Below are 26,745 nucleotides of genomic sequence, written 5' to 3'. Positions count from 1 at the left end.
CACTTACTAAAACTTTTTGTCGGAACCTTTAAAAATTTAAATTTCCTGGGGCTGGGGATTTAGTTCAGTGGCATAAGCACCTGCCTTGCAAGCAGGCGGACGTGAGTTCGATCCCCGGTACCGATAAAAATGAAAAAGACAAAAAAAAAAAAAAATTTAAATTTCCTGCCATTTCTTTTCTCTCTCAAAATAATATGAAATTATTATATAGCCAGGCATGGTGGCACACACCTGTAGTCCCAGCACTTGGGAGGCTGAGGTGGGAGGATCACTGTGAGCTCAAGACTAGCCTGGGTTATAATGTGAGCTCAAGGCCAGCCTGAACTGCGTAGCAAGACCTTGTCTCAAAAAAGGCAAAAAAAAAAAAAAAAAAGAAAGAAAAAGAAAAGAAAAGAAAGAAAGGAAGAAAAAAGACATTATTATATAAAAATTTAAAAATATAGAGGAGAAAAAATAGTTTCTTTACATTGGAAAGTCAGTAGTAAGTCATCGTTTTGTTTATGTCCTTATAGACTTTCCCTCTTTGTGATTTTTCCTACCTAAGTAGTATCATACAATATATATGCTATGGTATATAACCTACTTTTTTTTTTTTGGTGCTGGAGTTTGAGTCTGGACTTCACTGATGTCAAGAATGGGATCATCCAGTATGCTCCCAACCTATAGAAATGATGGTATAAACCTATAATTCCAGCACTTGGGAAGGATTGCAAGTTCAAACCCAGATGTGCAATTTAATGATTTAGACTGTCTCAAAATAAAAAAGGACTTGGGATGTAACTCGGTGTGAAAGCCCCTGAGTTCACATTAGTGAAATAAATAAGACCTGAGTAAAGATGATATTGACTCATTAACATAAGAAACTGAAAGAAACAACATATGTATGTATATGTATATAAAAAATAGTTGGGGGCTGGGGATTTAGCTCAGCGGCATAAGCAAGCAGGCAGTTGTGAGTTCGATCTCCGGTACCGATAAAAAGGAAAAAGACCAAAAAAAAAATAGTTAAGATAGTTATACAAAAAAAAAAAAGAAAAGAAAACCCCTAAATTCAATTCCCCAGCACTGAAAAGCAAAGTCAAAGATTAAAAAAACTCCACATATGTTATTAATGTCCTTTCAGGCCCATAGATGGGTCTGCTACATTTTTTTAAATAATAGCTTTATTATTCCTTTGAAAATTGTTACATATATCCAAAGTAAGAAATAATAAACATGAACATTCCTCCAAATCCCAATTTGTACATCTCTAGTGTTTTTCAACCATTTTCATTATCACATGCTTCCCACCCCCAGTGATCTGTTTTAGACCTTTTATTCTCCTAAACCCCATCCCTTCCATGAAGTCTCAAGGCAGCTGATAAACTGAGTATCTGTGTACTGTATATGTATCTATGCATAAGATTTTAGTACCAGGGATCAAACTGACAACCTCACACTTGCCCTCACACTTGCTACTGAGCTAAATCCCCAGCCCTATGCATAAGATTTTTTCACTCTCCAAGAACCAGTTTTTGTCCCCTTGGGGTTTTATTATCCCCACAAATGTACCTAAAGGGCATACTTCAATCCTTTTCAAGGAACTTAAATCTGATATTCTGGGCTGTGGCTTGCTTTGTTCATGTAAAACTGTATCATGAATTCTTTCTCTGTCCATGCAAACAGATCTAACTAATATTTTTCTCCAAAAGGCTGAGAAGCAAGGAATCTAACTAAACTTTTTAATGTTAATGTGAAATTTTATATTGTTTGTGGCCAATTAATTCCCTATTAAGTTTTAGATAATTTACCATAGGACAATTTAAAATGAACATCCTTTAGGTAAATCTTGCACACAATTAATTCTTTTTTAAGGATAGATTTCTGTAAGTGGTAATCACTGGAGATCAAGGTTTGGAAACCTGGGGGTTGAAGTGTAGCTAAGTGGTGGAATACTTGAATAGCTTGCACAGTGCCTTAGGTCTGATCCCCACCTCCCACCCCCCAAAAAAGAGTTGAAAACTTCAATACTTTTGATCCTAACCACCAAATTGATCTTCTGGGAAAGGATTGTTCAAATCCCTGCTCACCCTTAGGTTGCCAGGTGAATTACTTCATTCATGTGTTTTGCTTGTTTTTCATTTGGGAGAAGGGTTTCTGTATTTCCTATGAACTCTAAGAACTTATATATGTAAAAGCTATTAATTCTTATTATACTTCATAAATATTTACTTATTTTTAATGTAGTTTACTTTCTTAAAGAAGCTTATTTTAAAATGTCTTATTTTTTCTCCTGTATCCTGCAATAGTATTCTTAGAAATACATTTCCGACACAAGTTAATTGCTTATCGTTTCTTTTTAATATTTAACTTTTGATCATCTGTCATTTTAAATCATCTATCACCTGTTGAAGAATAAGCACCATGGTTTAGAATTTTGCTTTAATGTCTCCAGAGTAGCAACTCTTTTGCCAGTCTCCCCTTTGGTACATTCTTTCTACCTACTGAATAAATATAAGAATTTAAATTTCCGTGAGATAATTACATTTTTTTTATTTTTGAAAAGAATTATCTTTCTGTTTTGCCCATTTGGTGTTTCTTTTGTTTCTAATCGTAGGACTCTGATGCACAAGGACAGCAAGTGGCTGCTAGATTCTCCCATATTCTACAGAAGGATGCCTTCCTGGTGTTTCGCTCCCTGTGCAAGCTGTCCATGAAGCCCCTTGGGGAAGGCCCTCCAGATCCAAAGTAAGGACAAAGCTGTTCTTGGTCGTCTACAACTTAGTGACGCAGGAGCACAAAATTCTGTGTCGATCTTCCACTAGTTCGCCCAAGTCCCAGTGCTAGAACCCCATGTGGACCTGGGATGGTTTTGCCACTTTCCAGACTCACGCATTCTCCACTGCCCCTTCTTACTGAATTATCTATATCCACTGCTGGTTTCATTGTTTTATATGTTAAAAATAATTAGCATACTGAACATGTACTTTTTGTGTACTGGTTAATGGATTTACTTTCCTAATGGAGGGTGGAGGATATGGAAGGACCGCAGTCTTCTCCTGAGACTGCCTACAGTCTCAGTTCTCAGCCCTGCTTGGAATCCTCAGCTTTATGGTGAGATTTATGCCAGGGAAGGCAAACATTTCTCTGTAGTGAACAAACCAGCCCAAGGGTGTCAGGACTATGGGGCGTGGGAAACAGAGGCTTTGGATCCAGGAGAACTTTATTCAGATCCTCGCTTCTGGAGAGCAGCTCTATGGCTATACAAGTGATTGAACCTCAGCTAAAAAATGCAAACATGGAAAATCACTCTACAGTATTGATTAAATGAAATGAGACAATGAAATGTGGTCCTGACCACAGGGCCATGCACTTTATAAACAGTCAGTATTATTAGTCACTAACAATCTTCAACTAGTGAGGCCATCCTTGTGGTGATGAAGTAGGACAAAGATCTCTGCCTCACACAGATGACGGGAGGTATATGTCCATGTCAGTTCAGCCTCAGAGCTGGCTCTTCAGACCCAATTGATATTCGCTTTACCCTCTGCATTCATTTGTTTGTTTATTTGCTTGTTTTTTAAGACAAGTTCTCTCTGTATAGTTCAGCCTGGACTCGAACTCATGGTGATCCACCTGTCTTTGCCTCCTGAGTGAGTGGTGGGATGACAGACAAGTGCCACCACTCCCAGCCTTGTCTGCATTCTTTGTGTGGGAAGAGGCAAGAGCACAGGACTTGGCTTGTTCTCAGAGAGCCTGCCTCATTCTCCCAGCACTCGGGTTCTGTTGGAAAATCTTAACTCACTGGCCGCAGAAAAATCGACTCACAGTAGAGGAGCTAGGCCTTCTTAAACGTACTGTGAGCCAGGTATAGCAGTGCATGCCTATAACCCTAGCATTCTGGGAGGCTGAGGCAAGAGGATCATACATTTGAGCCCAGCTTGAGCGTTTAGTGACTTAGTAAAACCCTCTCAAGAATTAACAAGGGCTGGGAATGTGGCTCAGTTAGAAAGCCTGAGTTTAATCCCCAGTACCACAAAAAAGAAAAGAAATACACTGTTGTACATTTTCTCTTCTAGCACTGTCATTTCTCATTTCCTTGCCAGATCCCACGAGCTGCGTTCCAAGGTGGTCTCCCTGCAGTTGCTCCTCTCCGTGTTGCAGAATGCTGGCCCAGTCTTCAGGACTCATGAGATGTTCATCAATGCAATCAAGCAATATCTCTGTGTGGCCTTGTCCAAAAATGGCGTCTCTTCAGTGCCTGATGTCTTTGAGCTCTCTCTTGCTATTTTCCTTACTCTTCTTTCAAACTTTAAAATGCACTTGAAAATGCAGATAGAGGTATGCACTCTCGAGTTTTTGTTTTCTTTTGTTTTGTATTTATTTAATGATGTTCCTACCAAATTAGAAACCTCTAATAGTGTAGTCACCAGAGCTGCAGTCACATTGCCTGCTTACTGGCACCCCAGAGAGGAACCCTTATGTGGGTGAAGAAACACTATCTGATAATGTTCTGCCTGTGAGTCTGCTACGCCTTGCATTTTGATGAAGGGCTTAAAATGCATGCTCTACATGCTGAGCTCAGCCTTCAGTCAGGTCTGTCTGGTCCATGAATTGTTTGAAATAATTTGAATTAGTTGCCAGATGGAGAAATTACATTTTATATGAAAATCTAGATTTCTGGTTTCTCAAAAAAGATCATGAGGCATGAGTCCTGCTTTTGGCGCCTGGCGGCCCTGCTGACTATCCCCACCAGGCCAGTGCTCTTTAGCAGCGAGTATGCATTACTTTCTTCTACCCAGGCTGCTTCCCTTAATTGTAGGATCTGCTTGGCCACTAATGACTCAGGTGTTCTGAGTCTTAAATGAAACTGCTAATTGATGACTTCCTTTGTCTTCATGTCATATAGGTCTTTTTCAAAGAGATTTTCCTGAACATTTTAGAAACATCCACAAGTTCTTTTGAGCACAGGTGGATGGTCATTCAGACGCTGACAAGGATCTGTGCAGGTATGTTCACCTGAGGGCGCTCATCTGCCTGGCTTACTCCACGTTTTCATCTCCCAAAGCCAGACGGAAACTTGAGCTCCTTTTTGTAGTGTTAATGAAATGTTGGGGAAATTGTTCCCTGAAAGGCTTGTTTTGGCGTTCACTTCAGCAGCACGTACACTAAAAGGCTTGCTCTAACTTGGTGAGAAATCCCATCTTGCCTCTCCTCTTTTAGAAGATGACTAGCAGAGACCACTTTGCCTGGGACCTTTCTAGCGTTAGCACTAACAGCCTCACAACCCAGAAACCCCTTAATCTTGGCAAACTAGGACAGTTTGCTACCCTGTCTGCAAACTGAGCACTGCTGGTTAATCACGGGATCTAAGACACTGGTGCCACCAATCCTTGATTGAGTGGTAAGGTAAATTGGACTTGACTTTACACCATATAATTGTATTCCTTCAAACTAGACATCCCATTTGTCTGTCATCAAACATAACATCTTAAGAGTGGCACAGTTTTAGGAGGTGAATTAGTGCCTTCTCACTCCCATTTGTTTATTTTTTGTGATGCTGGAATTAAACATAGGGCCTGTGCATGCTTGGCAGGCATTCTGCTACCAAGCTGTATCCCTAGTGCTGTTACACCATTTTTTGATGAGAAAATTGAACCTTGAGGGGACAAAATGAACTGTCTGAGATTTTAGCTAGTGTAGAGGCAGGCCTCACACAGCATGCACACACACACACACACACACACACACACACACACACACACACCTACCTGCCAATACCTTGACATGCATTCATGCATTTCCTGAGTAAGGCATGGCCACTTGAATTAGAAGTTAAATGGGACATTTTTGGCACAGAAATTTTATTAAGAAAACTAGGGCTGGGGATTTAGCTCAGCAGCATAAGCACTTGCCTAGCAAGCACAAGGTCGTGAGTTCGATCCCTGGTACCAAAAAATAGAAAACTGCTATTTGTCTTTGATTTGAATGTCTAATGTATATGTGTTATATTCCCAGATGCCCAGTGTGTTGTGGATATTTATGTCAATTATGACTGTGATTTAAATGCTGCTAACATTTTCGAGCGCCTAGTAAATGATTTATCCAAAATCGCTCAGGGAAGAAGTGGACATGAGCTGGGAATGACACCCCTGCAGGTAAAAATGAAACTATGTTTAAAGCTCACTCATTTACTAAGTTCCACCCATGTACCAAGTGCTGCCCTCAGTATTGGACATGCAGCAGTGAACAAAACACAAATACGCAGTTAGGCCCACAGCCCTGCCATGATGAAATGACAGTAAAGAAGTAAATTTGTTGGGTGCTAATAAGTGCTGGGGTGACAGAGACAGATTGGAGGTGGGAGTGTTATAATCCTTGATGAGGTCATCATGGTGGTGTCCCTAAGAAGCAGAGATACATAGGAAATGAATTGATTTTCAGCACCTTCCACAGTAGGAAAAAGGACTGCAGATTCTAGGGTAGGCAGAGGAGTTTGCCCATCAGTATGTTACCTTGTTGTCACAGTGCCTGCAAGGACAGGAGAATCTGAAAGTCCCTGAGTGAAGAGGGCAGAGGCTGTAAGCCTCCTGGAATTATGTGTAGTTTTGGCTTATGAGCAGTTTTCCTAGAAGCAGGTCATACTTGTCATTAGATTCACAGAGGGACGTGTGCTCCCCAAAATATTTGAAAATAAGAACTATTTACATTTTATAAGATTATTTACAACTTGTATTCATTTTTTATTTTTAAAAATGTTGTTTTTAAGCTAGGTATGGTGGCATATGCTTGTAATCTCAGCACTTGGGAAGCTGAGGCAGGAGGGTAGCTGCAAGTTTGTGACCAGCCTGGGCTACAAAGTGAGCTCAAGGCCATCTGAATGGCACAGTGAGACCCTGTCTCAAAAAGCCAAAAAAAAAAAAAAAAATCAAGAAACCAAAAATAAATAAGAAAATCCATTAAAAAGTTATTTTTAAAAGCAGTATTTTTACCTACAGGGTGAACCTCAAAATGGAATGCATTTGTGGGTGTTTAGGGAATAATTTCAGTCTAGAGCCACCAACTCATCACATTCTAGGTCATAGTTTAAGACCAGATATTTAAAGTTGCAGGGATTTTTGTTTCATTTTAATGAAAATTTTCATGTAAAAACCTACATAATAGTGTTGATTTTAGGAAAGCACATATGTTGCATTTTTTTCAGCTGGGATATTTAATAAAGACCTTTAGAGATGTCCAATGTGGTTTTGTGGGGGTTTTTTTGGTGTCAGGGAACAAACTCATGACCTCGAGTTTGCCAAGCAGGCACTTATGCTACTTAGCTAAACCCCCGGCCTGTCTAGAGTTTTTGACGTGTCCTTAGGCTACCTGTTCCTTGAGTTTCATCCTTCATAGTGTTGAATTTCAGAGATTATCTGATACCCTTGCAGGCTCCCTAAATACCACATACCTGCCTGTTCTTTTTTTTTTTTTTTTTTTTTTGGTCTTTTTTATCGGTACCGAGGATCAAACTCACGACCACACACTTGCAAGGCAAGGCGCTTACGCCGCTGAACTAAATCCCCAGCCCCCTACCTGCCTGTTCTTAATTCATCTGTGAAGTCTCTGTGCTGTCACTTTTGTCCTTTAGGAGCTCAGTCTAAGGAAGAAAGGCCTGGAGTGCCTCGTGTCCATTCTCAAGTGCATGGTGGAATGGAGCAAGGACCTGTATGTGAATCCGAACCACCAGACCAGCCTCGGTGAGAGGGCGCTGTTGCCACTCCTCCTCTCCTCAGAGTGGGCCACTCACCAAGTCAGGGAAAATTGTCTTGCAATTGAGTAGAACATTTTAGTTTGCTAAATACCATGTCTTTTTGATTTGTTTGTTTTTCTTTTTTGAGACAGGGTCTCATTATGTAGTTCAGGCTGGCCTTGGACTCACTATGTAGCCCAGGCTGACCTCAAACTCATACCAATCCTCCTGCCTCAACCTGCAAAGTGCTGGGATTACAGGTGTGCACCATCACATCCAGCCAATACCATTATTTTAAAGGTTCCACTGTTTAATCCATCTGGAATGTTGGGGAAAACAGTGTGAAGCTATTGTTGCATTTTTAGTAACCTCTCCCTTTCTCACTGATTGAATTTATGATACACTAAATTCTTCTATGCATGTAAGTTTGTTGCTGAATTTTTCCATTCTGTTCTATTGACTTGGCTGTTCTTACATAAATACCACACATATTGGATTATTAGGGTCATTTGGGTATTGAGTAGGGTAAGTCCTTAAGTCTTGACTGCACTTTTAACTCTTTCATGTGAATTTTAGAAACTGATCATCAAGTTTCATGGAAAAATAAGTTTCTAAGTGATGCTAAAGCTTCATGCTTTTGATTGTTACCATCCAAACTTCTTGCCTTTATAGGTCTAAGGAAGGGAAGTATGAGGTCAGAGTGCATATGTCCATGTCTGTGTCCCCTCTGCTTATTTGGTTCCCACTGCAGGTCAGGAGAGGCTCACAGATCAGGAAATGGGGGATGGGAAAGGCCTTGACCTGGCACGACGGAGCAGTGTGACATCCATGGAATCAACAGTGTCTTCGGGGACCCAGACAGCCATTCAGGATGATCCAGAGCAGTTTGAGGTCATCAAACAACAAAAGGAAATCATTGAGCACGGCATTGAGCTGTGAGTGTAGCTGCCATTCTGATGGACTCTTGTGGGGTCTCATTCAGAGCCACATCGTCTCTGAGCACCTGGGACCAACTTCTACAGGGGACGCTGTTACAAAAGGCTGATTCCAGGCAGAGAGGAAGTGTATGATCATGCATGTGAGGAAGCAAAAACCTTAATACCTTTGTGTGATTCATAGAGCCTTTTTTATTCTTTTCTAATGGCAAAAATTAAGCCAATTTAGAAAATACTAAAAATTAAAAAGCAGATGTATAAAAATCACTCATAAAATTGCTACCTTGATGAAATTGCAACTAGTGACATTTTTACCATCTATTATGAAATATTTCTTTTTTTTTTTTTAATTTTTTTTACCGGTACCAGGGATTGAACTCACAACCGCCTGCTTACAAGGCAGGTGCTTATGCAGTTGAGCTAAATCCCCAGCCCCCTATTATGAAATATTTCAACATACAGAAAAATTAACTTGTACCATGTTCATTTTTATCTAGATATTTTTCTAAACCATTTGTAATTTTTTTTTGGTACTGAGAATCGAACTCAGGACCTTGCACTTGTCAGGCAGGCTCTGCATGGCTGAGCAATATCCCAGCCCAACAATTTGTAATTTGTAACCACAGTATTTTAGCCCACATCTTTAAAACATAAAGGGATTTGAATGTGTAGCCACAGCATCATTGTCATAATTAGTAGTGGTTTTTGTGTTTCTTTCCAGTCTCTCACACACTTCACACACACGCAATCTCCTAACATCTCTAGTTTTAAATGATTAATTAGTAAATTGTTTACTTTAAAAGCTGAAGTTACAGTACTTGCTTATTAGTTGAAATGTTGGTCTTGTTTCTACTCTTACCACCTCCACCTCTCCACAGTGTACTCTTTTTTCTCTACAGCAGCTAAAGTAACCTTTTAAAAACATAAACATGGATCAAGCCTTATCCCTCCCCTGCCTAAAGTCATTCCAGGTGTCCTGCTGTGTACCATGACCTGAGCCAGCCTCTGTCCTCCCTTGCCAACTTCGTCTCCTCCAGTATCCCTAAGCCACACCACCCATTTTTAGATCCCAAAATACCTCCAAATCTTCACAATGATGCCCTTTCCTTGAAATAATCCTGGCTCTTTTTCATCCCTCAGACTGGATAAATTGTCATTTTGAAGAGGTTTTCTGTACTACACCATCTAAACAAGCCTGACATTAACTTGTGTGCTTGCCTCTGTTTGTGTCTTTCATGGCCCTTACCAGTATGTGTGTCTACATGACCGTCACTCCCCAGTGCAGGGCCTATTAAAAAAATTGTGTAGTGTATATGTTAGTTAGCTTGCCTTCCATTAACAGGCCATGTAAAATAACAGTACTCACACTGTGAGTAAAGAAATCCAAAAGTGGACGTGCTGAGCCCGTTAGGGAGGATCCTTGAGGTCCCAGCCTCCTTTTATCTGTCTGCTGCATCACCCTAAGGCTGTAATTTTCATCTGCAGGGTTTCCTGCTGATTTAGGATGACTGTTGTCTAGTGATCACACATGTATTCTAGAAAAAAAGCAAAAAATGAAAATGAGTGTACCTCTTCTCCAAGTCAGCTTTGTTTAAGGATACCTCCTAGAAATGCCCTTACCACTTTTGCTCACATCTCACTGGCTGCAACTTTATCACATGGCTGTATGTTATTTAAACTCAAGGAAATGTAGTTTTTATTCCAGTTGGTAGTGTGTGCCCAACTAACACCTAGGCTTCTATCAGTGTAGAAGAAGGGGAGAGTATAAATGAATAACAAAAGTCAAGGTCTGCCATAGGTGGATCAGAAATTGAATTTTCAAAAAAGAAAGAAAGAAGTTGAATGGGAAAAGCTACCAGGACCTTGCTAGCTTACATGCAATGGTTTGTTCATGGTGTGGCTTCGTGGCTCGCCTCAAATACCAGCTTTTTCTATGCTCCGGATTTTGAAATAAGCAACCTGTATGTCCTCTCTTCTTGAAATAGCTTCAATAAGAAACCCAAGCGGGGGATCCAATTTCTTCAAGAGCAAGGCATGCTGGGAACATCAGTTGAAGACATTGCACAGTTCCTGCACCAGGAGGAGCGCCTCGATTCTGTAAGCACTTGCACATGAGCTGTGTCAAGTGGCTCCAAGCACTCATGAGCTTGCATCTCAAGATTGACTGACCCTAAGTTCAGAGCAGCTCCTGCCCCTGGTTACAGAGCTGTGTGTATCTGCTGGCTGGTATTGCAAAGCATTCTTTAATGGAGGTAAACCAGGGCTGCATATAGGACAACACAGTGTCAGTCAGAGTTGGCAGTGTCCCATCCTTGACTGGTGGAAACTGTTCTGACTGACCCAGCAACTAGCCTCCCTCCAGAGTACGCCCCTTTGCCCCCTCAACTTTGAGCCTCTTGTGCTCCTCTTTGTTCTCCTCTGGCAGGACAGCCTGAGTCTGGAATGGGTGCAGGTGGCAACTCAGGGCTCTGCCTGGCTTTCCTAGCAGCCCAGCTGGTATGGGCATATAGAGCCAGGAGTTCCAACACCCTCTTCCCCCGGGTGTTTTTCACTGTGGGTTCACATGGGACAGTTTCTAGATGTGAGTGAGTGTGTATGTTTTAGACCCAGGTGGGTGATTTTCTGGGAGACAGCACCAGGTTCAACAAGGAAGTGATGTATGCCTATGTGGACCAACTGGACTTCTGTGAAAAGGAATTTGTCTCCGCCCTGCGAGCATTCCTGGAAGGTTTCCGACTCCCTGGGGAAGCCCAGAAGATTGATCGGTTAATGGAGAAGTTTGCTGCAAGATACATAGAGTGCAACCAAGGGTGAGCACTGTGCTTACCTTCTTCATCTTGTTGCCTGCTTTAGACCACTAATTGTGATTTGGTTATGGTTTGAGTTTAATCTTCTGAATCTACGCCATGCAGCTACAATTAGTATTCACTATGCACCAGGACCTGGGCTAAAAGATTATTTCGCATAAGGCTACACATGTTTGTTTGTGTTCCCATTTCGTAGAAAAGGAGATTGACCACCAGAGAACTTAAAGTAACTTGCCCCAGATTGCACGGCTAAAACCTATGCTAGTAAGTGCTCTCAGAGTAGTCGTATGAATTGAGAGGAGGCAATTGAGTGCCTCTTCCCTAATCAGGAACAGCTCCCTGATGTAATATACAGAGTAGATCTCAAGGAGCTTGCTTTCTCTTTGATTACATACTGACGAGAGGTTATAGAAATGCATAAGCAACTTAATAATAACACCGAAGTACATAGCTTTTATCTTGGCTTCTTTTTCATTGGCTGGCTTGTGTTTTTGTAAGAGTTGAAAATAGGAAATGAGCTAACTGGTATGTGTTAGCCATGACATGAATTCGACTTTCATTTCATTTAATCAGTGATGAGCTGGGCAGTGATTCCCTGCTTTCCCTATGAGAAGACTGAGGTTCTGGAAGCCTGAGCAGCCCATATCCAGAATCAGTCAGCTGGTACGCAGCAGTGCCAGGATTGAACATGGACTTATCTAACACAGAAGCTTGGATGTGAAATTATAAGTATCTGAATATTCAGTCCACATGATTGGAAATTGTTCAGTGGAAATATTTTCATAAATTTCACCTCTCAAGTCATTCCCATGTTTGTATTAATTGGTCCAGAGTGTGTGGCCAGTGGTCCCTCAGACAGAGTGTAGTTGGCCAAGGCAGTAGCTGTTCATTTTAACCAAATGGGCATTGGGCTCCACTGTGAAGACCTAATTAGATGTTGTGCCTTTAAACATACCCTGTGCAGGCCAGGAGGCCTGGGTCAATCTTCCATAGCAAATATGTGCCCTAAACTACCTATTAGAATGTAGACCTTTCATTGTGTTACTCAAGATTTTTTTCTTTTATTTTAGGACATTTTGGACAGAGCAGTTTTTGAAGCTTCAGCTTCACATGCTGAGGCTGGGCAATTGGGTATTTGAAAAATGGTTTCTACTTTTTAAAATTTTAGGTAAAAAATAAAATGACAAAAGAGCTGCATGCTTTTTACTTTCTCTTCTTGCTTAAGGCCAAAAGCACAAAATTAGACTTTACCAGTGTATTGTTTAGAACAATCTAAACATTTTCCCTTGTATTTCTGCTGTTAAGTACAGTGAACAGCGTGTGCTGTAAATAGCTAAGAACTAAATAGCAGTTGCAGGCAGCTTTGTCTGCAGCCAGCACAGCGCCTGGCTCAGAGCAGATACTCTCAGTTGGAACCACATGAGACTCATCCAAGTGGGAGGAGGCCTCATGCCTAGAGCCTACACAGAACTATGTGTGTCCAGGAGTGAAGATCTCTGATATCTTTATGTTCAGTTGCTTCACCTAGTCTTGACTTAAGATGTTCTTCAAGGATCTTTTAACTAAAATTAACTTGAAGCTGCTTTATTCAAAAAAGCTAGAATCTGACTGGACATGGTGGCATATACCTATAATCTCACTGCTCTGGAGGCTGAGGCAAGAGGATCACTGAGTTCATGGCCAACCTGAACTGCAGAATGAAACCATCTCAAAAAAGATCCCCCATCCCCCCACAAAAAATATCAAGCTAGAATCTGACATTTTTAATGATCTTTTTCTGTATCCTGGGTTATTAGTTATTGCTCAGCTATGAAAGCATGAAACCCATGACTAATTTGGCATCACTTGGAGCAGTTGGCCGACTTTTAATGAAGTAGATTGCTCTCAGCATCATGTCTTCTGGAACTCTCCTCACCATGCATACTTCTCTGTCTGCAATCTTTTCTTCCAGGCAAACCCTGTTTGCTAGTGCTGACACTGCGTATGTCCTGGCATATTCCATCATTATGCTCACTACAGATTTGCACAGTCCTCAGGTAAAATATTTCAGTGATTCATAGATTGTGCAGTGGCTTTATCTGGGCAATTGGGTATTTGAAAAATGGTTTCTACTTTTTAAAATTTTAGGTAAAAAATAAAATGACAAAAGAGCAGTATATTAAAATGAATCGAGGAATCAATGATAGTAAAGATCTCCCAGAGGAATATCTCTCTAGCATCTATGAAGAAATAGAAGGCAAGAAAATTGCAATGAAAGAAACAAAAGAACATACGATTGCCACCAAATCTACTAAGCAGAGTAAGGTCTAATGGCAGATTATCTTAACTTTTTTAAAATTCTGACTTTGAACTGTATTAGAATGCATGATTAAGTATGCTGGGGATAAATTTAGTTTGCTTTCTCAATATATGAATGTGAAATGTGATTAACTAAATTATTATGATTATGTTGGTGCTTTCATAATATCACTGTCTTGCTAGATTTGACCAGGAACAAGAGGCTAATTAAAATAAATCATTTGAGAGCTAAATTACCTCACCTAAAAAATGTTCCTTAAAACCTTGCTTTAATTTCAGTGGTGATTGTGCCAACCTTGATTAGAAGTCTACTAATTAGGGCCCCTGTGGAGCCAAAGTTTCTTCTTCCTGAGGCAGTGAGATGCAGAGGGTTAGAGCCCAGGCTGTAGAGCTACACTGCTCTAGATCAAGTCCCAGCTCTGCTGCTTATTAGCTGTGTGACCCTGAGCAAGTCACATAACCTCTCTGCCTCATTTTCCCCATCTTAAAATGATGCTATTTGTAACAGGCTCATGAGATTGTTGGGGAGATCTGTTTTAACCCTTAGGAGCCTTCGGAAGCAGTTCCTAGTGTGTAGTGGTCTCTTGGTGAGTGCTGCCTGCTATTCATGCTCCTGCTTCTTTGTAGATGTAGCTAATGAAAAGCAGCGGCGGCTGCTGTACAATTTGGAGATGGAACAGATGGCTAAAACAGCCAAGGCTCTGATGGAGGCTGTGAGCCACGCCAAAGCCCCGTTTACAAGTGCGACTCACTTGGACCATGTCCGGCCAATGTTCAAAGTGAGTAGCCTGCGCAGTCTACATGTGACGAGGCCTGATTCTGGAGCTGGCTGATCGGGGTGACTGGAGAGGTCCGTCCCATGGGAAAGAGATTGGGGAGAGGCCAGCGCCGGGTGCTTCTGTCTGAAGAGTGACTAGAGCAAGTCCGTCCCTCATGTTCTTTGGTGGTGCTGGGAAGCTCCAGTCTATGGCTGTGGTCAGGTTATTCACACTGTCTGTCTATCTTTAATCTGTAAAATGAGGACAAATAGAAAGTTGCTGTGAGGGTTGCAGAGTGGGAGAAGAGGGACTGAAATCAAGCAAAAGATAAAAGAGTAGTTTGTTGGGATGTTTCACCTCAGTGGCCTCAGGGTGTCTATCATTGAAATTAGGTAGAAAAAGAGTTGCCTGAAGACTATTTTTAAAATGTCTTTTACAGTGTCTAGAAAAGATACATGTTCTCAGTCAGGTGTGGTGGCACATGTCTATAATCCTAGTACATAAGACGCTGAGGCAGGAAGATTGCACCTGCAAGTCCAAGGCCAGCCTGAACCACATAGTGAGACCCTCTCTCAAAAACCAAAAGAGATACGTGTTCTCTACACATAGCACAGTATTTTTCTCTAAGTTTTTTGTTTTGGTTTGTTTGTTGTTGGTTTTTTTTTTTTTTTTTTTTTTTTTTTTTTTTTGTCTTTTTGAGACAGAGTCTCTTTCTGCAGTTCAGGCTGTCCCTGTGCTCACTTTTTTAGTGTAGGCTGTTTTCAAATTTGCAGTGACCCTCCTACCTCAGCCTCCCGAGTGCTGGGATTACAGGCATAAGCCACCACACCTGGCTCTTTTTTTTTTTTTTTTTTTTTTTTTTGCTCTAAGATGTTTTTGTAGTTTGTAGTAACTGTTAGTATCTTAGTAGGTAGTTAATTCTAGACTTTCATGACTTATTATTTCATAAGGAACTCAAAAAGTTGGAAGAAAAGGCTAGATGATTTGAATTAGCTTTTTGATAAACTGAATTTGTAGATTATAAGCCACTTACAGGTTTTATATTGCATGCTGACTTTTGATTGGTAATGGCTGACTGGTATGCTGTATGAAAAGGGATTCTCAAGCCCCGTAAACATTCAGCAGGGAAGGGGGTCATCTTTGATTGGTTAGTGATGTCTGCCATGAACACAGGTGTGTGGAGGAGTGGTGCACCAGCCATGATTGCCCATTCTTCCTTTTGAGCTACCTAATAAATAGCACATCTGTAGTGATAACTTTTTGTTCTTTGAGAATTTGACAACTTCAAATTTAGTTACTTCACATCTTCATTTATATATCCTCTTCCCCTCCTCCCTCCCTGTGTTAGCTTTAGTCATAATTTTAGAGGAAAATAAATTTGTGTTTTGTAAGTAAAATAAATTGAAAGGAAAACAGCAGTGTCCTTGGCATCCTGACATTTTCCCCTAACTCACAATGTGTCCTCTGAGTGCTCTTTTCATGTTGAAATTCTGGATGTTACTGAAACCTGACTTCTTTGGTAGTTGGTGTGGACACCGCTGCTGGCAGCCTATAGTATCGGTCTACAGAACTGTGATGACACTGAAGTAGCGTCCCTGTGTTTGGAAGGCATCCGCTGTGCTATCCGAATTGCCTGCATCTTTGGAATGCAGGTGAGTGTATGTGAGCAGGAATCCTGAGGTCTTAATGGGATGTATGCTCTTAGGTTTTGCAAAATTTAGAAACCAAGAGAGGCAAATTTGTTAACCTAGAGTGTCAGCAAACAGTTTCCTTATTTCCTCTGGGAAAAAATGCACAGCTATAAGATACCCATATCCATTTTTATTATAACTTCTTTTATTTCTCATTCTGTTGGAAAACACATAGTTGAATGCAAAGTTAACTTAGCTTTAAAGAGTTTTTTAATCTTAAAAAATTCAATAAGTAAATGAAGTATAATTCTCAAACTATTCTTAGTCAGAAGGTTGTTGTCCATTCTGTGAATCACTTTTTAAATCAGTAAGAATTTTTACTCATTTATTTTGAAAACCCCATTCTTCATTCCTGTTTCCCATGTAGTTTGACATTTTCTTTTGTTTAAGAGCCATAGGTTTCGAAGTCAAATAATTATGGTTTCAAACCCAGCTCTAGTGCTTTTCCAGTCATATCACATTGACCCAGCTAAGTTCCCTCTAAGACAGTGTTTATCTCCTCATTTATAAACTTGAGAAAATAGGCCCTCTTATAGGATTGTTGCAGATATTAAAATTTATATGACAGTCTTGGCACTCAACATAGTTTGGAACACAGGATCAGTAAGAGTGATAGAGGTCAGTTATAAGGAGAGATCTAGTTCTCAAATGTGTGGTGCTCCAGTAGCTGGAGGACCTCAGCGTGGAATAACTGGCATGCGGATGTGCAGAAAGCCTGCTGTGTACATGTAAAAATACCAGATAAACCAGGCACAGTGGCACATGACGGTAATCCCAGCTGCTTGGGAGGCTGAGAAAAGAGGATTGGAAATTTGAGGCCAGTTCAAGCAACTTAGTGAAACCCATCTCAAAATAAAAAGAGCTTGGCTCGGTGGTCCAGTGGCCATAGGTTCAGTTCCTGATACTGTGCAAAACAAAACCAAAAAGCAAAGGAGCCCAAGTATATCAGCCCTGCAGATGTGAGTATGACCATGGGGCTGGAATCTTAGTATTCTCTTTGGGTTTCTGTTTTAGCTGGAACGAGATGCCTATGTTCAGGCCCTTGCTCGCTTCTCCCTGCTGACAGCCAGCTCCAGTATCACAGAAATGAAGCAGAAAAACATTGACACCATAAAGACACTTATTACTGTGGCTCACACCGACGGCAACTATCTTGGGAACTCCTGGCATGAGGTGTGCATCTTTGCATTTTTTTCATTTACGATGACTCCCTGGCCTTTTATTTGGGGTTGCATTCTTGATCGGTTCTGTTTTTTTTTAATGTGAAGCCCGTCGTTACCTTATGAATCTGTAAGTTGGGCATGTGGACAGAGTTCACGCCCTCTTAACATTTAAGGTAGAGTACAAACCAATACATGTATAATATAAGGCCCCAAAATGAATAACTGCTAAGGAAAAATATGTGACTAGAAGGTAGCACTGGGAACAGTGGTCAGAGTCACAGGAGCTCTTTCAGGGGAACACATGTGCCTGATCTGGGAATTGAAGGAGTGAGCTGGGGAAACAGCTTTCCAGGCACAGGGAACAACAGCAAGGGCTGAAGCCCCCGGGTGGAACCAGATGTGGCAAGGTAAAGCCACCGTGGAAGCCAGTGAAGCTGGTGTGTTGTGTCTGCAGGGAAAGTGGACAAAAAAGTGGGGGAGAGGGTAGATCCGACTGCACAGATGGAACAGCATGGCAGGTGGAATGCAACCAAATAGTTGTTCTGTCTTACAGATGAGCGCCTACTAAGTCTGTATAAATATCTGTATAGTGTAACACTGCACTCTGCCAACTTTCCTTTTGCTTATTGCTATTTCCTTTTTAATAATTATAAAAAGGAAACTGAGGCTAGGGATTTAGCTCAGTAGTGTAAGCGCCTGCCTGACAGGCATGAGGTTGTAAGTTTGATCCCTGGTCCAAAAATAAAACCCAGAAAACAGTATTCAGTATTGTATCTTTAAGACTCACACTTGGCAGGTTGCGCAGCCAGGACTCTTCTGTTGGTTAACCAGTAAGTCTGTCCTCTAGGGAAGCCATGGTAAAGACCATCATATTTTATTCTCCCTGAAGGCTCATGTTTTAAAGAGGACTTACTTCAGGTTGTAAGAACCCTTTTCCAGCTGTAAAATGAGAATTCATTTCTTTTTTTTTTAATTAAAAAAAATTCTAAAAAAAGAAGGAGATTAAGATAAAAGAGGACATAACAACATAATAACACAGGTCAGAACAGAACAATTTAAGTGTTTCACCACAAGATAACCCGACATAACAGTAGCTACCATAGTGTCTTTTTCCTTGAAATATTTGAGTATAACTTCATATATTATGGCACCAAACACAACATGACAGTGTAAAACCATTCAAGAGAATAAAAGTATTACAGGGTATTTAGAACCAACTAACAGAAAACGAACAATGGTTTCTATCTCATCTCCTTATCTATAAAAAATTTTGTTTATACTATCACATATAATAAAATCCAGTAAAATGAAACATGATAAGCTGATGGAGACAGAAAAACAAAAGCTTGGTGGGAGAGAATTCATTTCTTCATGCGTTTTTTTCCTTAGATCTTGAAATGCATCAGCCAGCTGGAGCTTGCTCAGCTGATAGGAACTGGGGTGAAGACGCGCTACCTGTCTGGGTCTGGCCGTGAAAGGGAAGGCAGCCTGAAGGGCTACACGCTGGCAGGAGAAGAGTTCATGGGCCTGGGCCTCAGTAAGACACCAAGCCCCCTCCCTAGCCATCATTACTTCATCTGTTCCCTAGGATGAAACCATCTTACCCTCTCAGGACGTCCCATAAATCATCTCTTCGTTGAGTGTCAGTTGACAGGGTGTTTATGAATGCAAGTGAATGTGCTGCTTTGGCTTTGTAATGTGATTAAATTGTTGAGCAAAGCATCTGTTGTATAAAAACCAGCAGAATGACTACCATGCCTTTCTCCTGTAACCTGGGGCAGGGGAGATTGTTTGCTTTAAAACTCTAGTTTCTGGCACAAGTGTCTGTGTGTCTTTGGATCTTGAAGGGTAGATTCCATGTCTTTTCATTGGGGACTTTTATTAAATAGTTGGTATTTCTGGCTGTGCAGAGGGTGAAAAATTCTTGTCAGTGATGTACGGGATAATTTCAGGAGATGAAAGCACATGTGTCAGGCTACCTGCTAAGCACTCAGTCCATGTGTTTTAACTCATTTAGTTGTCATAATGATCCAATGTATAGGGCAATGGTGGAGATCTATGGTATGCATGACACAGAAGGCTGTTTGAATCATTGAAAGCTCTAAAGGCTTCGCCATCACTGGTATGGAGACTATTTTCCAGCCCACTCCACCCCCGTTTTGTAGTTGAGAAAACTGAAGCACAGGGTGCAGTGACTTGAGCAGGTTCACATAGCAAAAGATTGAAGCTCAGGGCTATCGACACGCAGGACAGAGGCTGCTAGAGCCCGGCCCAATGGTTGGAATAGCACCGTGCTGTAGTTAAAAGCCTGGGCAATGGGGAAATGGGTTGTGGCAGTGCCCATTTCTTCAGCTGCCTATGAAGGTGACTGGCATGAACTCCTGGAAGGCAGTGGAGCATCCAGCACACATGAGCAACGTGTGTTTAGGCGCTCTTGTATTAGTGTCAATTGGCTCTGATTTGTTTTTCTAAATAGAATCCTTTAATACTATAAAAATGTAAATAAGACTATAGAATGGGTTGGTGCAAGCAGGAGAGCTTGTAATACAGATATATTTTGAATGCCAAAATGTAAGTTTAAATCTTATCATCAGTGAAGTTTGTTTGTTTGCTTTTGCCTGAGGAACCTTCTCATTTGTGTTCCATGTCTCTGCATATTGATGCCAAAGATACTTTGTTCCCAATGCTGGGCTGCGTTTAAAGTCAACTGCTTCTCTGCATCGTGTTCCAGGTAATTTGGTGAGTGGTGGAGTGGATAAAAGGCAGATGGCCAGCTTCCAGGAGTCAGTGGGTGAGACCAGTTCCCAGAGTGTGGTTGTTGCTGTGGACAGGTAATGCTTTCCTTCTCTGGTGAGGCTGGGTAACCCTGTGTTTTAGTGTCCTCTGCAGAGATATTGTGGCTCTTAAGGTTTATTCTAATTGAAATTTGTTTAGCTAAAAAAAGAAATTTGTAGCCGGGTGTGGTGGCTCACGCCTGTAATCCCAGCACTCGGGAGGCTGAAGTGGGAAATCGTTTCGAGTTCGAGACCAGCCTGGGCTACAAAGTGAGCTCAAGGCCAGCCTGAACTGCATAGTGAGACTCAGTCTCAAAAAAAGAAATTTGTTTACTTTTTTAGATGTGTAAATTGTTGTTTTTCATCAAATATGGTCACTGTTCAGCCATTAGTTCTTTGGTGCCCCACAGATCCCTGAGGCTGGCTCCCAGACCCAGAACTAGGGATCAGACCCAGGGTGCTAGGCCACATAGTTACATCATAGCTCTTTTTTATTTCTTTTTTTTCTTTTTGTCTTTTTTGTTTTTTTTTTATCGGTACCAGGGATCGAATTCACGACTTCTTTTTTATTTCTTGAGACCCTATCTCACTAAGTTACTTGGGCTGAGTTGGGCTAAAAACTTGTAGTCCATATGGACTGAAACCTCCAAAAACTGTAAGAAATAAACCTTTCCTTTCCCCCGCTCAAAAAACTTATAGTCCTTTGCCTTATTCTCCTAAATAGCTGAAATTACAGGTATGTGCCACCATATTGAACAGTTTTTCATGTTTTGAATTATTGTTTATTTCTATTCATCATATTAGACAACAGCATTTGACTGCTCTTACTGTCGTGCTTTCTTTTGCCAGCTCAAAACTGTAATTGAGCCCCTACAGTGAACTTTTATTTCAGCTCTATACTCTTCAATTTCAGAATTTCTATCATTGTTTCTGTCTATTAATATTATATTTTTAGTGAGACATTTTGGTTGCTAGGCTTCCTATGGAGATGGGAAGAGAGTAATGGAAATATACCAAGTTGAAATTTTTTTTAGAGGGTTAGAAATAATTTCCTTTAGTTCTTTGGACATAGTGAAAGTAATTAACTTAGCTGGGCATGGATGCATATGCATATTATCGTAGCACTCGGGAGGCTGAGGCAGGAGGATCGCTGCAAGTTCAAGGACAGCCTGAACTGTATAGTGAAACCCTGTCTCAAAAAGACAAAGACAATTAACTTAAAAAAACTTTGTCTAGAATATTCAACATTGAGGCTTCCTTAGGTATAGTTTCTTTTAACTGGTTCTTTTCCTATAAATAAACCATACAATTTTGTTTCTTGGGTGACAAAATTATTATAAAGTAGATAGTGATGATGATTGCATAGCTCTGAGTATACTAACACTGTTTTACATTTTTATTATAAATTATGTATTGTGATTAGAAATACATTTTTAATTTTTGTCAAAAACCAAATAAATATTACTTAAAATAATATATAGCAGCTTCAGCTATCAGTCATCCTTGCTACTTGTTTGTTTAGTGACTTTCCTAAACTAATTGTGTATGTTACATATTCTTTCTCATGTGACTTCTGCTGAATCTCTGCTGGGCAGCTTTAGAGGTCAGAGATTTCCTTGGATGTTTTGAATCTTTGTCCAGTTTCCAGCGTTTGCCTACTGAGGGCTTGCATGACCCTGTAGGCATGCTGCAAAACTCAGCCAGCACTTTGCAGCTCTCTTTGCCTTTGCTTGTTCATGTGAGCCTCAAAGTCAACCAGAGGTGAGACTTTTCTGGTTTTATGCACAAAGCCTTACACGTGTACTGGCAGTCAAGAGTCCCAGCGATATTTTGGAACTTTTCAAAGCCTCCTGTGGACATCTTATCCCAGCTTTTCCTTCTAAGTTTTTGGCACACTGCTTGCTTTTGTTGCCTCCTGCGCTGTGGTGTTAAACAGTACTACTGATTGCTTTTGATAAGAGCTCCACAGGAAGACTGGTTTCCCTGGGACCAGAATTAGGTCAGGTAATGTCAGCTTCTTGAGGATAGTGTTTTCAGAGAACATTGTGGCTATTCTGCCCCCTCTAGTGGTGGTTTGGATCTGGCTTCAAACTTAACATTTTGGTGCTTCCAAACAATTTATCAAGGTGCTCTTGAATCTACACGAAAAATGACTTAATTGGCAGAAAGTCAAGCCTCTGTTTTTTACTTTATGAAAAATAAAATTTCATAACAAAATGATGAGAGAGTAACAATAGATATCTTCAAAGTAGTTATCAGAGTACAAGACGTAGACCAGGGCACCCTATCTTTGGTGTATGATTTTTAGGCTTTCTGTGGAGCTGGGGAGAGGGCAGTGGAACTAGGCCAAGTTGCAGTGCCACAAGCATTAGCTGTTCAGATTCAGCAGTGCTTCTTGATAAGTACATACCTTAGGGTTTTGTTAGCGTTTGTTAGGGTTTCAAATATGCAACTTTGAAAAAGTTAATTTTGGTAATTTTTTGCCAGTGTTCTCATTACTGTTACAGAGGAGCAGCTTTTCGGAGGTTCTGACTCCACCAGTCTCCGCTGATGTCACATCACCTGCTGTTTTTCCATTTCTTCTCTCAGTGTAGACTTTTCTGCCGTCAGCCCACTGGCCAGTTTCATACTTTTGATGCCTTATCATTTATTTTGGTGAAAGTGCCAGACCTGAAGCATTTCTTTTCTTCCTGTTCTGTTTGAGAAACATCTTCCAAATCTAATTTTTATTTAAGTATGTCTGTAATTGTCTTCCTAGGATTTTTACTGGCTCTACCAGACTGGATGGAAATGCAATAGGTATGTATTTGACTTGCCTGTGACAACCAAAGAAGCTTCATGTTGTCACTGCCTGTTACTAACAAGGCTGCACGTGTGTCATTGGGTCTGGCCTATAGTTGACTTTGTCCGCTGGCTATGTGCTGTTTCCATGGACGAACTGGCTTCTCCGCACCATCCTCGCATGTTCAGCCTGCAGAAGATTGTGGAAATATCATACTACAACATGAACCGAATCCGACTACAGTGGTCCCGAATATGGCATGTGATTGGAGATCACTTCAATAAGGTAAATTTTCAGGTTCAAAGAATACTTCATCAGGGCTGGGGATTTAGCTCAGCAGTGTAAGCGCCTGCCTGGCAGCCGCGAGGTCATGAGTTTAGTCTCTGGGACCAAGAAAAAAAAAACTTCAGTATAAAAAGTATACAGCTGAATTCAACAAGTATTGACCCTTTTTGTTTATACCACTAGTTATCTTAGTTTGTTAGAAACTTTTGTCGTCTTATCTGCTTGTTTCTTCTTTGTAAGAATCTTGCTCAATGTGCTGACATACACCTATCGTAGCTCTCAGGAGGCTGAGGCAGGAAGATTGCTGTGAGCTCAAGGCCATTGTGGGCTATATAATGAACTACATAGTGAGACCCTGTCTCAGGGGAAAAAAATCTTTTTGGTCTTCTTCTTGTACTCTCAGTAACTACTTTGAAAATAAAGATATAAGGGGTGGGGATTTAGCTCAGCGGCATAAGTGCCTGCCTTACAAGCAGGCAGTCGTGAGTTTGATCCCTGGTACTGATAAAAACGAAAAAGACAAAAAAAGAAAATAAAGATATACAGTATACTAGTTATTGTTATTCTCGTTATTATGAAATTTTGTTTTATTTTTTATAAAATAAAAAACAGAAGCTTGACTCTGGTTTTTAGGTGCCATTAAAGTCATTTTTTGTGTAGAAATCAATGGTACCTTGATAGAAGTAATATGCTTAAGTTTTAAGAGAATCCATGTAGAATGAATAAGAAATCCAGTAATATCCCATATTCAGATATAAGCTAACAACAACAAAAAAATCAGTATTATTAGTGGACAAACATGTTCTTGCTTGGAGACATTCTGAAATTGTATGACCCAAGATGAAGTAATGTTACTTACAGTTTGGATATTAAATGTCACCACTTCTTATATTCTGCATTCTGTTGTTACTACTCTTCTGAAAGCTTTGCTAGAAATTAACATTTGGTTTTGGTGTTGTTGTTTTGGGGTTGGTTTTTTTTTTTTTTCTTTTCTTTCTTTTTTTTTTTTTTTTTTTTTTTTTTTTAAGATGAGTTCTTACTCTCTAGTTCAGGCTGGTTTGACCCCAGGCTGGCCTCAAACTCAAGGCAGCCTACCTGCCTCAGCTTCCAGAGTGCTGGGATTGCAAGTGTGTACCACTCCTTTTTTTGTTTGTTTGTTTTTTTGTGCCAGGGATCTAACTCATGGCCTCTCACTTGCCAGGTAAGCATTTATGCTGCTGAGCTAAATGCCTGGCCCAATATTAGTTTTGGGGTTTTTTTTTTTTTTTTGGTGCCGGGGATCAAACTCACAACTTTGTATTTGCCAAGCAGGTGCTTAGGCCACTGAGCTCAACCCTGGTCCCACAATATTAGTTTTTAAATCAGAAATAGGGCCAGGAATATTGCTCAGTGGTAGAGCACCTACCTGCAAGCATAAGGTCCCAAGTTTGATCCCTGTATCAAAAAAAAAAAAAAAATCAGAAACAAACCAAAAACACTTTGTCTGCTGAAGCCGATAACTGCTAGGAATAAGTCATACTGAACAATTCTGTCTGCTGCAGTTTTCATTTTATATATATACAGGAATAAAAACTCAGGTACACATTTTACTATAGTAAAACTGGAAGGAAAAGCAATCAGAAAGATGTTTGTGTGATGTGATTTGCTTCCTTAAAAAAATACAAGCTTGGCAATACTATCTTCTTGCCAAAATACATTTTATGACCCTAAGAAGATTTTCTCAGACCTAGAGATAAAGATGAATACAAATAGTGTTAGTAAAAGAATGACTGCATTGAATGGATGAAAATTGTAAAAAATAATCTCCCGTTGGGAGATAGAATAATCGATGGGATGCTGGCAAATGATACTTATCATTTACCTATGATACTGATGCTGTACTATGACTAATTCATTACTCTGTGAGGCAGTGTAATGTCACTCATAGTGAGGTAGGGAAGAATTTAGCACAATCAGTTCACACAGGCAGGAGGTGGCCTGCTCCAGCACTCCACTGGAATGAGTATAGTCAGCTGAGTGTGGTGTCCTGGCTGTAATCCCCACATTTTGGGAGGCTGAGGCAAAAGCATCACACGTTTGAGCCTAGTCTGGACAATTTAGCAAAATCCTATTTCAAAATTAAAATTAAAAAGAGCTTGGAATATAGTGAGTCAGTACAAAGGCTCTGGGTTCAGTCCCCAGTACTGGATCGGGGGAGGCATTGTCAAGGATAGCCTGCTTGATACAGCAGTTAACAGAAGTTCTTTGTTTTCTTACAAACTCAAATTAAGGTCTCTTCTTCTGTTTAGCACAGTATCCGTGAGCCTTGGGGCGGAGGGCGAAGGGACAAATGATGCCCCTGTGTGATACATTAACTGATGGGGAAGGGTCAGATAGTACCATACAGTTGTTGAGACGACATGGTCAGAGCAGGACTCTCTAGAGGTAGCCTTGCGGTTGAGTCAGGACAGATCTACAGGATAAGGGTTTTAGCTAAAGTAACCATCTCTAGTAACTGACTCAGCACCATCTTCCTACTGTTCTGGGTAAATAAATTCTTAGTAGATCAGCTAAAGAAATTGATGTGAACTTACTTGAGAAAGAAAATGTGACTCATTACCATGACTATGCCTTGTATTGTCCAAAACTGTGATAGCTAAGCTGGAACTAACACTGCTCATTTACTTCACAAGACGTTTAGGCTAACAGCTGGGGCATCCTTTGTTCTCTCAGAAATGACTATCCAGAAGTGTTTCAGTAAACATTCCCAGCTCTTCAGAGTCTGCATTTCATGTTCAGAGGAAACATAATTTTATACAAGTTAACTTTTCCTACCTGAAATTCTGCTGTCAACAGTCTTTATGGGACACTTCTCAGTTTCTGTGGGACACTTATGGGCAGGATTAGAATAGACTGGCAGGTACTCATTAGACTTTGCATGGTTGTCAGCTTTACAAATGCCTGTTCTATCTAATCAGTGCTGTTCAACACCCAATCATGGGAAACTCAGGCGCTCACTGTGGACTCTTAGTTCTTTCCACCACCTTGAAAAGATGTCCATCTCCCCCTTGTGAGCTGGTGCACAGGAGAATCTTGTGGGTTAAAGAAGTGATGGTTGTGGGGCTGGGGATTTAGCTCAGCAGCATAAGCACCTGCCTTGCAAGCAGGTGATCGTGAGTTCGACCCCTGGTACCGATAAAAAAGAAAAAGAAAAAAAAAAAAGAAGTGATGGATGCGTGCAGCTTTAACTTAGCTCTCAGAATAGCTGTAACCTAGTAAAGTTGTATGAACAGACACTTAGGTGCTAGTAGGATGCAGGTTCTGTGGTCTGGGTTGAGCAGACCGAACAGTAAGTACTGTGTGTATGCCCAAAGCATCTGTTTTGGCCAGATTTTTAGGAGAAAAATATTCTTTTGCTAAAAATAGAAAATGTTTTCAAGGGGTGGGGATATTCTGCAGTGGTAGAGTTCTTGCCCAGCCGGGTGAGGCCTTGGGCTTGATCCTCGAGACTACAAAAACAGAAATCAAACAAAAGACAACTTTTCAAATCATACTACATACC

General features: G+C 40.6%; 1 protein-coding gene across 3 annotated transcripts in view; it reads left to right on the top strand.

Moving 5' to 3' along the window:
* Window positions 1-26,745, top strand: part of Arfgef2 (ADP ribosylation factor guanine nucleotide exchange factor 2) — an 89,776-nt gene that overhangs the window by 31,434 nt on the left and 31,597 nt on the right. For all 3 annotated transcript variants that reach the window (XM_063248204.1, XM_003467713.5, XM_063248203.1), the window contains 17 exons: window positions 2,597-2,727; window positions 4,086-4,320; window positions 4,889-4,988; window positions 5,998-6,137; window positions 7,610-7,718; window positions 8,463-8,646; window positions 10,632-10,743; window positions 11,251-11,456; window positions 13,405-13,489; window positions 13,581-13,752; window positions 14,379-14,530; window positions 16,033-16,161; window positions 17,215-17,373; window positions 18,753-18,900; window positions 20,095-20,194; window positions 22,896-22,936; window positions 23,035-23,204. In XM_063248204.1, the coding sequence (XP_063104274.1) occupies window positions 2,597-2,727; window positions 4,086-4,320; window positions 4,889-4,988; window positions 5,998-6,137; window positions 7,610-7,718; window positions 8,463-8,646; window positions 10,632-10,743; window positions 11,251-11,456; window positions 13,405-13,489; window positions 13,581-13,752; window positions 14,379-14,530; window positions 16,033-16,161; window positions 17,215-17,373; window positions 18,753-18,900; window positions 20,095-20,194; window positions 22,896-22,936; window positions 23,035-23,204 (2,373 nt within the window). The remainder of the gene's footprint in view (window positions 1-2,596; window positions 2,728-4,085; window positions 4,321-4,888; window positions 4,989-5,997; window positions 6,138-7,609; window positions 7,719-8,462; window positions 8,647-10,631; window positions 10,744-11,250; window positions 11,457-13,404; window positions 13,490-13,580; window positions 13,753-14,378; window positions 14,531-16,032; window positions 16,162-17,214; window positions 17,374-18,752; window positions 18,901-20,094; window positions 20,195-22,895; window positions 22,937-23,034; window positions 23,205-26,745) is intronic.

Source organism: Cavia porcellus, unplaced genomic scaffold (assembly GCF_034190915.1).
Source record: "Cavia porcellus strain 051 isolate PalLab524CR breed Dunkin Hartley unplaced genomic scaffold, mCavPor4.1 scaffold_5, whole genome shotgun sequence".
In the NCBI taxonomy this organism is placed as follows: Eukaryota; Metazoa; Chordata; class Mammalia; order Rodentia; family Caviidae; genus Cavia; species Cavia porcellus.
The sequence above is the reverse complement of the archived record's forward strand: the minus strand, read 5'-3'. Positions and strand labels throughout refer to the sequence as shown.